General features: G+C 31.4%; 1 protein-coding gene across 1 annotated transcript in view; it reads right to left on the bottom strand.

Annotated features, from left to right (window-relative positions):
* The window catches only part of Nsun2 (tRNA (cytosine(34)-C(5))-methyltransferase Nsun2), a 53,832-nt gene that overhangs the window by 27,486 nt on the left and 13,567 nt on the right, over positions 1-12,779 (bottom strand). The window contains 7 exon segments of the mRNA XM_076501752.1: positions 3,397-3,471; positions 4,827-4,885; positions 6,220-6,356; positions 6,450-6,503; positions 6,506-6,530; positions 8,015-8,086; positions 12,497-12,602. Coding sequence (XP_076357867.1) covers positions 3,397-3,471; positions 4,827-4,885; positions 6,220-6,356; positions 6,450-6,503; positions 6,506-6,530; positions 8,015-8,086; positions 12,497-12,602 — 528 coding nt within the window.

Raw genomic sequence — 12,779 nt, 5'->3', positions numbered from 1 at the left:
ACTACAAACATCAAGGACAATGCAAAAGTGAGCACTATACCCAAACACCAGCATCAGACACAATGTCCACAACACCCGTTAAGAACTACCAACACTGGTACTTGGTTGACTCTAGCCCAAGTGGACCAGCCGACCAAGGGGTAGCCACTCAAAGGCAGCTCTACAGGAATTCGAGGCCAAAGTGGTGTGTTAGGGTTGGACCCCTCAACCACCAGGATATTCTTTTATTTAACATTTTGTAGTATATCTTGGTTTGTTTTGAATTTCATGCAAAACTACTTGAGGGCTATCTGCATGAACTATCCCTAATTTAGCACTGATAGGCTAATAGAAAAGTAGTTGGTCAACACCAATTCTTAGGCTACTCTTTTACTAACAAAAAGTGGGATTGACCATCACATTATAAAACCTCCATAGCTTAAAGAAGGAGTACGTTCAGTGAAGGGAATTTGAACTAACAACCTCAAGATTGTTTGTTGACTGCCCTAACCATCAGGCTGTGCAAGGACCTTATATCATAGTAATAACTGAAGGAGAAAAGATATTCATTATGTATTATGAGCAGTGAAAGCGTAGCACACACATAAGTATTTATACTGTTCTTTAGTAGAATTAATAACACACTGAGTAAGCCAAACAAATGCACTGGCAGTTACGAAGTACCATGGAGGTGATTTTTTCAAAATATTTTATTTAAAATAATTATCCTATTATGTCTTAAATAAACCTATTATACATTTATTTTTGTGTTATGTATTTACTGCAAAGCTACTGAGGCTATCCCCTTCCATCTCTACATTTCAGCTACTGACCAGAAGAATAGTAGCCACTCATTGCCACTTTATTACCCATGATAAGAAACTGATTTTCATTCTTATAACACAACCACAGCTTAACCTTATGATGACAACCTACTTACATAAGTAGGTATGCAACTCTCATGAAAGTTCTTTATAAGAATCAAACCAGTTCATGAAATAGCTTTAAATGTCTTGTATGATCCTAAGATTACTCAGTTTTTGAAAAATAAGAATTTAATTTTGGTTTTTTCTACTATTTATAATAAAACAATCACTATTTAATGTAGTTATATACACTCAGAATCAGAATATTTAACAGGTAATGAAATTTTAAGTATAAAAATACACTTTATTATCTTACAGTTTTTCAAATTTCATTTACATAATCTCTAGAACCTCCTAAATAAATATCAAATGTCTTTATAAAGTAAATATTTATATTTTATTTTCCATTTTCTGTATTATATCATTAACTCTAGATATTACCATCAAAGTACAGCACAATGAAATGATTAAATTTAAGAAATGGAAACATGTACATACCTTTGAAATGTTTACAGAGTGCTTTGTAATCTTATCTTTTTTCTCATATACATAATTTCATGTCTTTATCTTTTCACTTATCATTTATTTTTAATTTTCCTTTCTAATTCTTTGTCTTTTATTCTTGATTCGTGTATGCCAACCTGTTCCTGCCAATGTGACCCCATGGTTGTAATAATTAACACATGGCAAAAATCATCCACAAACTCTTTCACTGACACTTGTAACATGCGAATAATGCCATCTTGCTTAGACATTTTCACAAGTCAAACTACAATGACTCATATGCATACAATCAGAAAATTTTCAAATATGCATCTATAAACACAAATATTACATAACTAATTAAAATATTAATGTGAAACCTAAATGAATCTATCTAGCAAACTGATACATATATAATGGAAGAAACACAAACACTAGATACACTTCAAGAGAACAATGGATTCAGCTTCTTTTCTATCTTATGCTACAAATACATTCACTGGTAGAACATTCTTTAAGACATAACTAAATATTGGGAAATCTCCTCTTTTTATTGGTGGTATGCATGTCACTCAACTTCAAACTGTTACATAGCAACACAGCTTTGACTTTGCAAGTGGGTGTGGCTGACCTTAATCTTAGAAATATTAGAATGTAAAACCCCATCAAGAAATTCTTGAAAATATTCCAGATGCTCAGGAAAGACAGGTGGAACTTCAATTTGACCTTTACTGGTGAAAGTATTTATCCTGTTCTCAGAATATCATATAGTTATGAAGTTTTATACTTATAAGCACAAGCAGATCACATGAGAGTAAAACCTGCAGTTTTAATTGCTGTTTTAAATCTTTCCTTTTAAAATAAAGGAATAAAACTAAAATAATATAAAACTTTAAATTATAATGTACTTGACAATAGTAACTTCATTAATATACATTCATATTAAAGTAGTTTAATTAAAATTTGAATGTACCTCAGTAAAAACATACAGAAGTGGTTTAAAAATGGTGACATAGACATATGGTTAAAGTGCAGAAAATTATTTCGAGCACTACACAGATTTAAAGCTGAAATGCCAACTCCAAAATCCAGAGCTCTACCACAAGATCAACCAGCACCCCTAATATACATATAGTGCTTTACGTTTAGCAAAGAATAAAGTTGGATAGTATCCTCTGTTAGAATGTTAGGATTAACTCAACTTTAGGTTTCCTTAACTTTTGTTAAGAGATCCATATATCACCATTCTATAAATGGATAACATTTTCTTATCAGAAGTTTTACTCTCACTAAACAAGAAAATTAAAAATTAAAGTAACAGCCTTCACAGAATAATTTAATACATGAAGCTTAACTACTTAGACAGTCTTGAGTCTGAATTCTATCTAATCTTATTTTTCTGCTTACTTAGAAACATATCTGAAGAAATAAATAACACGATAATAGAAAAGTCTGAAATAGTTAAAATTACTAATTCGTTAGAGTTCACTGCAAGAAACATTTCCGTACTTTTGGAAAGACTAAATGAACAAGAATTAAACTAGGATTTTTACAATATATACATGTCTTTTTATAAATTAATCAATACATCAGTACTAATTTTTTGTAGAAATATAAATAACCCAAAATGATATATTAAAACACTAACTCAATATGAATTTTATTTTTGAAAGAATAATGGTTCTGGAACCAGAAGAAATGCATAAGCAAAAAAGTTATTATCAAGCAATACATTTAGAATATAAACCTAATAATGACTGTATGAAACAGCCATGTAACTTGACTTCGACATGTATGTTATTTATCGTTTGGTTCTCATAAACCTTGTATACTTAAACTTTGGACAAATTGAAGCAGTTTCAAAATTTACAAAGTTGTCTTATACGTCCAGATGTCCGTAAAACCAAGTAGTTTAAACGACATTATAATACAACAATGCTTGTAATTATAATAATTAGTAATTTATAAAACTAAGCCTTGTTTCACTAGCTTTCTAAGATGGACACTGATGAACAAAACTACACTGGATGATTAATGAACCACAATTGAAAATAAAAATAATGCTTACCCATTTAAGTTGTTTCCATGAGCAACATTCCATTTTCTCCAAATGTCAACGTTTTTTCTTAAAGTTCCATCACCACTTAAGGAATTGAAAACAAAAATTTTATCCTACTTTTCATTCTTGAATATAATAAAAAAAATTACTTCAAACATTACCTTCTTTGTTTAATATCTCTTTGTTTCATATATTTGAGCAAACCTACACAAGGACTATACACGAGTTAGCTATCCCTAACTTTGAACTAATAAAATTAGTGGGTTGGATGCTGCTAGTAAACAGCACTCACAACCAACACTGGGGCTATTTTAATCAAATAATGGAGTAATCACCTGTTATAAAACACCCACAAAGTGCAGAGCATAATTTCTTTTCTAGTAACAAATTGCAAACCATGAACCCTTAGGTCAACAGTCCATCATGCTAACCACTAGACAGTGATCAGACTTTAATACAAGTGGTGGAAAATTGCAACTGTACAAATTGCTTCACATGTCCTAATGATGATTATTGCTTAATTACTGTAAAAAATTACCAAAACTTATGTTCAACTGTTTTTAATATGAAATTACATTTTTTCAGTCATTAATGGTAAAAAGTACAATATTACCAAGAACTGAGCATTTTAAAATCTCTCTAATTACATATTAAAATCTAAAGTAGATTAAAAAACTTAAGTTTTAAAAGACAAAACTCAGTCTGGTATTAGTTACAAGAAGTTCTGATCACATATTGTGCAATTTTGATTTAATTGATAAATGTATCATTTTCATAAACCTTACACAAAAATAAACTTTAATTTCATATTACCTCATTTTGCTAAATCTCAGTATAACATTGTATATTTTTAGAATTTTCAGACAAAGAAAGTTAAATAAGTACAATATTTATACTGGACTTTGCATATCAAATTTACCTTGAGAAAATACTATTTATGGAGAGATTAGTAAACTAAAAGCTCTGTTTATAATCAGTTCCTTTGTTTTCTTAATCCTTTAAATATTTATATTTTATTTTAAAAAATTCCTTTACAGTTATAGTCATTTTATAGTAACTGACAAATCTGTTAGTATTTTGTGTCTCAGTATTAAATCAGCAACTGCTTTTCAGATGCTACAAAGATTATAAGCACAATTTCATGGCCTGTTTATTCAAGTATCTCCAAATTGGTTACAGAATTAACATTTAATACAAAAAACAGTTTTATTTAGTATTGTCTTTAGATTTTATCACATACCTGAAATAACTCCATTAACTAGACTCTTCTAGCAATAAGAAAATTGGAAAGAGTTGGATATATTCTTAGCTGTTGTAAGATAAATACTTGATTCAACTAAACTTTACTGAATTAAGATACAATAAGAATTAAACAATTACTTATATAAAATTAAAGACTAACCTTCATACAAAGAAAAATATGTAAAAAACGACCTCACCTACAAGGTACATCACAAAGAATTCTGTTGTATTTCAAAACTTCTGTTTTGCCTGTTGGCTAAGAAAAATAAATTTTATAATGGCTTTAAAATTATTAAAACTAAATATTTTTCTTAAATTTTAAAACTTTTGCAATTGCACAAATTTTGTAAAAAACTTTTGCGAATACAACTTTTACTTAAATCAAATATAGATACACACATATATATACATATTTATATATAGTATTCTTATACATACATATAAAAAATACAATTCGAGAGGGTTCATGATTTTTTCTAACAGTATAGTTTATCAAGAGTATTACCATTGTAAAAGCACTGGAAAAACAGTGAAATATCCATTTCAAATCTATTTTTTTCACATTATGGCTTTATTTAGAAGCAGCAAAGTACAGGGTGTTCGGAAAGTCACTGTGCAGTTTTGTCATCATATTTTATTCAGTCTATTTCAAGCCAGCAACTGATAGCAATGTTTAAAAACAAAATAAGAAGGATCCAAGCCTGTATTGATGCCAACGGGGGTCACTTTCAACATTGTTTATAATTGTCATTCATATTTACCTCCTGTATTCTATATTGAAACATGTCTGTTAATAAATGTACAAGTGCACAGTGACTTTCTGAACACCCTGTATAATAAGACTCATTCATAAATTGACATCAGCAATCCTTCCCCACAAACACACATTAAAAGATTAAATCATACTTTAAAATTATGTCAAAACTACAAAAGTAGTATATAGACACTTGATGTAAAACTGCTTTATACAGCCTAAATAAAAATTATAAAACTTTGTGATAAAGACCATAAAAATCTTGTTCCAAATTAATCTGATTTCATGTCTTCACACAGTTTGTAAAATAATTATATCATAAATCATTATTGGTGACATTACAAAATGATACCATTTAACATAAAAATCTACCTAATACTAACAAGTTCCTACTGTTATCCTCTATCACTGTCAGTTTACCTATATGAAGTTGTTTTTCAATCAGACTTTATTAGCTTTCATTAACATACAAACACAAAAGAAAAAACTCTGATTAAAATCTACGTGTATAACTGTAAGCCAACAAACCAAAGTCTAATCTTTCAATAGGCAAACTAAAATAACAGTATTAAAATTAGAATAAGTGGAGAGAAAATATATAACATTCACACAGTATGCAGGTTGCTACTATAATAGCTGAAACAACCAACTTTACAGAAAACAATTTTTTAGAAGGTAACAAGAAGAGAAATTTGTATTTATTCAAAATAAATGAATTACAAAAACTACATATACCTGTGGTTGTTTATTCATCCAACATTTTAAATACATCCCATTTTAACATTAGTCTTTTAAATGTATTTTCAACAATAAAATATAGCAGTTTAAATACTTACTGTTTTTACTCTCAAGTTTGGCATCTGTGAAGCATCGTGATTGGTTACTATGCAACATGGACTGTGGAGACGCTTGGCTTGGTGAACTAACATGTAGCAACGCTTGTTGTCCATGTCATTTGCTACAACAACTCCACCTATTAGAAGTATGAAAAAAAGGAGAATAGTTTTTTTTAATCCTTCAAATATAAAAACACCCCAAGAACTACTAAACTTAAAAAAATCAATACCTGGAATTCCAGTTTCTTCTTTGTGTAACATTTCAATGATCTGAGCTGTCTTGAACCTGGAGCAGCGCACATATCTAATACCTAAATGAAAAATCAAAATCAAACAGTTGAACACACTGTTTGTCCACATTAATAAAAATATAGTATATTAAAATCCAAGGTACTTGTGTAAATATTTAAAAAACCTCAAATGATCAATGCTATTTAGCATACAATTAAAATCTTTAAGATTGATCAATGATCTCAGAACAAAGGTTTTAATTGTGTGCTAAATAACATAGATCATTTGAGTTTAAATATTTTAATGTGTAGTATGTTAATGTTACCATGAAAAATAATGCCCCAATGTTTTATTTATCCTAATTCATACCATTTCATTATTCTATATGATGCTGATCTATAAGAATTCAATTCTACATAACCCTGACTTACAGTTCTACATTCCTAATTTATAGTTGCATTACTTAATACAACCTTATTCATACAATTTCACTGTTTTATTTGTTTATATTCATAGTGTTACATAACCCTGACTTATTTCATGTTCTTCATTACTCTAATTTACAGTTGCCCTGTTTTTATATAACCTTGACCAATTTTATTTTCTCTGACTTAATTAAACTGTGTTTTACATAATCCTGTCCATTTCCATGTTCTACAATATTCTAATTTATAATTACATTGTTTTTACACTACCCTGATTTGTCGTTACAGTATTTTTACATAATTTTGAGAATTCCATGTTTTACACTACCCTGATTTATAGTTATAGATTTTATAAAACTATGGCTTATTCCATGCTCCATATCAGTCTGATTTATACAGTGCTACTGTTCTTTGTTAAGACGAGATTTAGCTCTGCTTTCCTCTGTAACCCCTGACATTACATATCTACACTCATTCTCTCAACCTTCATTTATAAAATAGCTGTCCTACATGATCTTGACTTACAAATTTACAGTTTCACATAATTCTGGCCAACAGTTCCACTTATTACACCTAATTTTCATGTACAAAGGCTAAATAAAACTTACTTATAATGTTCAACTGTTTTACATGACCCTTAAATACAAACTTCTGCTTTTGTACTAGACTTGACCTGCTCTGCCTGATATGTAATTACTTAATCACTGTCACATACACAAAGACCTCAGTAAGACAATCACATTTAAAAAAAATAGTTTATTATAATTACATTGTATAATGGAAAGTCTCTTACACCAAGATAACTGCCCTACATCATCATCAACTAAGATGGAAGTATTAATCTTAGAGAACTGTGATTTAAATCAAACTTTTAAAACATTTGAGATACAAAAATTCAGATACTGTTTATAACTAGGTAAAAAACAAGTCCTTTAGTTTATGAAGCATAGTTACAGCTTGGTTGACTAAAACATGATTGTTATTTCTTATGTTTAGTATGAATTATACAGAACACTGCAACAGTTTTGTTGAATAATTATATGCAACAGAAAAGTAGAATTTCCAATGCTCCATAATAAATATTTGACAGTAATTACATAAGGTTAGAAAGCAATGCTTACACACAAACAAAATCTAACCTTATGATGAGGTTTGATATCTAATAAAAGAGGTGGAATCATGCTGACAGCTTCCTGCCTACTTATATTTCCCTGAAAAATATAAAACAATAATTGACAAAGTTCTAAAAAACAGTTTAAAAATGCTTCATGATACATGAATGTGTACCAAAAATCCAAATGAAACTAAACATGAGTGTGATAAATGTTTAACAATTTATTTGTATATAAGCACAAAGCTACACTATAATGTATAATATACATTAACTGTATATTTGACTATCTGTGCTCAGTCCACCATGGGTATCAAATTCCAGTTTCTAGCAATATAAGTATGCAGATAAACTGCTGTGTCACTGACTGTTTAAATAAACCTTTTGCCTCTCAAACTGTGCTCATAAGAAAATTTACTGTAGATTAAAAAAAAATGTATCTGAGAACCTATGTTAATCAGAAATCTAACTGTGGGTAACAAAACTAGTTTTGCATGATCCAAATAAGCTGAGACATTTTTCTAGAAAAAGAGAAAATCTCTATAAATTAAAGTTGTAACAATTACGTAAATGTTACATGAAACAAATTTAATTATACATATATATACGCACACATATATATATATATTGATTAAAAGGACAAAATATCCGGGTTTGCATCACAACTTGCTAAAAAAAAAAAAAAAGTTGCAAATCATCTTCCTCTTTGCTTAGCATAATATGTGAATCATTTCCTTCTATTGGATGTTGTTTTCAAAACCTCCAACATAATTGGAGGTACATAATTAGGGATTATGTAAACAAAAAAAGGGACTGTGATTGAATGGCCACTTTCAAGAGGTGACCGAATCTGAGTGGTGGCCGCTTAAAGGGGTTATACTGTATTTCTTTTAATCAATCAAAGAAAGAAGTCTTATGTTTTTTTAAGAATTTCCATCATGAAAAAAGCATTTTTGGTTTTACAAGTTTTTCTCAAATGTCAGTACATACAAAGACTGATGGATTGATGTTAAAATGGATGTGAAATATTAGGAATTGCAAAAAGTGAATAATTTCTTATATTTTACTCTTGAAAAGTAGCATTTTCATACGTTATTCATTTTTCTGCATTTAACTTTTCAAGAGATACAGAGCATGACATAGAGTTATGCACTTGGCTGTTATGCAGATAATGATTTTAATAATTTGTACTTCACATAAATTATCATTTTCTTATACTAACAGTAGAATTCCAATAGGTACTTACCTTTCTCACATTAGCTATTCTCATTTAGTGCTGCCTTATTTTATACATGCCACAAGTCTTGAGTTCCCACATACCCCACAATCAATGTGATTCAACTGCATCTTGCATGCATGAAAATCCATTACCAACAGGAGTGCAACATACCCTCCTGATGCACGACTCCCTCTATCTGACTCTACTGAGCAACTAGAGCTCAAACCAAAGCAGCATCAGGAACAGAATCTCTAACCCATGGTAGGAAGATGGTCTACACTGTATTCACCTCACATTAGGAAGAATGGAAGCATACCTTGTACAAATCAATATAAGAAATGGATACACGTACAAATCCACAATCAACCATACATCTGGAAACCTAAATTATGGAAGGAAGAGGCGTGCCAATATGATACACCACATTAAAATCACTCAAACTGGAACTACATTGTGCAACATCAGCCTCAGACTCCATCCTGAGATGGAGCACAAGAGGAAAAACCATTACCAAGATCAAAATTATCCTCTGGATAGAATGAACAGAAGCCAGAGTGCAACACCATACTTAGGGTCGCACAAAATGGGAGTGGCTTACCTCTAGAAACATATAAACCTCATCATCCAGACAGAATTCCACAGAAGCTTAGCACAACATCAACCTCTATGACCCACCACACAGTGTTGGAGATTCTGAGGCAGACTGAAGGAGCAGGAGGAAACACAACCAACATATTTGAGGATTTATGTTCATTGGTCCAATACTAATCCAAAGTCATTCACAGGGAACTGACATCCAGGTGATGATAGGATGAGGATCTCAATTGAAGAGGGGAACTGCAATGTGACAGATCTACTCAAAAGCAGTAACATCCTCTGGACAGGACTGCACAAAAGCCAGAGCAAAATAGTGTTGTCTGAATCCCACAGCAATGGAAGTAGACTGCATGGTAAAATGTAAGCAGCTTCACCCTCCAGATTGAGCCTCACAGATATTGGGCACATCAACAACCTCCAGGGCCAATCATATGGAAGTGAAGAGCATAATTAGAGGATAACAAGCCATGTGCACCAGCAGAAAATCATTGCCCTACTGAATGGAAGCAAACATATTCAGAAGGACTCCTCTGTGGTCCTCCCAAAACATGGCTCAGAACTGCAAAGTGGCAAAGATTCCCATACTTCCATAGAAGAACAAGGGGATGAAAATAAAGTGGAGTCCAGAGAAATATCAACACCAGGGAAATTGCAAAGGGTTACCATAAAAACACTATATTGCAATGCACACCACTCCTAACTTATTCACTCAAAGAGACAGCTATCCCCTTTTATTTTATCCTTGTAAATCCATGGGTTAGTACTGCCTGGAATTGGTATTTTAATGAATCAAATATATTGCAAGGAAAGATCTACTAGCACTACTGTGGAATACCCCATTTCAACTGTTGTGTTTGAAATATAGAAAACATACCTGGACAGGCAAATTTCGATTCAGAGCAGGATCCAAATCCAAAATGGGACATGCCCCTGGAGAAAAATATATGGAGAAAAGATCATTTACCAATTCAAGATAACAACAGGCAGAAGGCAGTATCCAGACAAGGGAAAAATAGCAATCTAATGAAGACATTTGGGACAAACATACAAGATGAAGGTCACACATGTGACTGAAGTATTTCCTCCAATGGACATGAGATGTAAGGCTCCAGGAAAAAAAAAAGGGGGAAAATGACTGGCCATAGAGTCTGTAAGTGAATTTAAAGATACTGGGAATTCTCTTAAAATAAACCAATGGAAAAAATAAGCCATCCAGAAGTCACAAAGATAATGGGAAGACAGATGAACCTGTGAAAAACACTGCCTTCCCAAGAAGATCCTAACAGCAACAAAACTATGTTTTGATAGGACCAAAGAGGACAATGATGCTAAAGATGAGTAACAACAGAAAGTGAATTGCCTCAGAAAGGAGGTTTATGTTGGACAAACACTGGAAGAGACCTGTAATGGTAAGACAATAGTGGGGACAATTAACATGAAGGAAGTGTATAAGATTATCAGGGACAACCTGCCACATGAACAAAATGGGCACTAATGCTTGGAGTCAAAGAAATGATCAGCTTGCTAAGTCAAAGCATAATGATCAGAAGTCTATGGAGGATGAGGCTTTCTAAAACCAGCCCTCAACTGAGAAACAAAGTGTTCAACATGAACCCAGATGTCAGGAAAAGGAAGGAAAACAAGGAACTCTAAGTACAGGAGTCATGTGAAAAAGAAAAAACAGTATAATATGAAAACAATGAAAAAGAGAAAAAAACATACCTGAAATAGCATATGAAAAAAACGTGGTCTGGCCTAGTAGACTTCGTAGGTGATGTGCAAGAATGTAAGGCATAGGTAGAAGGAAGAAAAAAAAAAACAGTCAAAATTCTCTACATCATGAACAAACTCAGACAACATAAGAGGAACCTGAATGGTGTCAGGAGAAAAAAATTATCATGTAATAAGAAACATCCTGATGGATGAAAAATCAAGTCTAGACCCCCCAGACCTAAAACCAGTAATGGCATGGGAACTTGTGGTAATAATATCAAAGTTGCTAAACATAAACTTCAAAAACCATCTTATACTGAGAAGAAATTGAAAATGAGAAAAACACAAAATCAATAAACAGTTATTGCAATACAGAACTACAGAAAAAACTAACAGTAGCAAATGAATAAATCAAGTAAATCCCTACTTCAAAAAAATGAAAAAAATGAAATGAACAAGTGAAAAATGTCTGCACTCAATCACTGTCTAAAGAGAAGTGGCAGTTTGGTAGAATTAAATAAAAGGACTCCCATGCATCAGGAGGGTGTGTTAGACTCCTATTGGTGGAGAATTGTTGAATTATGATTTGCATGTAAGATACAGTTGAAACACAGTGAGTGTGGGAATTCAAAGCTTCTGGCAAGAAAAGAAATGTTTAGATATAGAGGACAGTACTGAGCAAGAATAGCTAAACATATGAGAGGAGGTAATGTAATGTAGAGTCGTCATTTATTAATTTGTCTCTCATATATCTTAGTGTACAAATTTTTAATAACTTAGTTCCACATATTCTCCTTAGCCAAAGACAGCAAAAACTGAATTACAAACTGTAAATTTCTCAACTATTTTAAATATCTAAATCAACCATTTTAGGACACTGATCATGATAAAATAATCAAAAATATGTTTCAGAACATTTGTCATGTAATTGTAGTAACATTTGAACTGAATACAAATACAAATTCAAATATAAAATCTTACACTCTCAGTTTCGGATATTAGGAAGCTGTGCAAACGTTCAAACTCTTCTGATTTCCGAATAATCTTACGAGAAATTTTAAGCTGCCATGCCAGGTTGTCTGGGTACCTGTTTAAAAGTACACAAAGTTACACTCAGAAACTTCTGAAAAATAAAAATATATATATACAAGTGATCCTTTAGTTAGATACAATTTCCTTGCTAAAGGAAGAATTCATAATTCATTCCATAAATCTAATACTTTTACAACAGTTTGGTTAGTTTTGAATTTCTTGCAAAGCTACA

This window comes from Tachypleus tridentatus, chromosome 5 (assembly GCF_004210375.1).
Source record: "Tachypleus tridentatus isolate NWPU-2018 chromosome 5, ASM421037v1, whole genome shotgun sequence".
Classification (NCBI taxonomy): Eukaryota; Metazoa; Arthropoda; class Merostomata; order Xiphosura; family Limulidae; genus Tachypleus; species Tachypleus tridentatus.
This window is presented reverse-complemented; position numbering and strand designations above follow the sequence as displayed.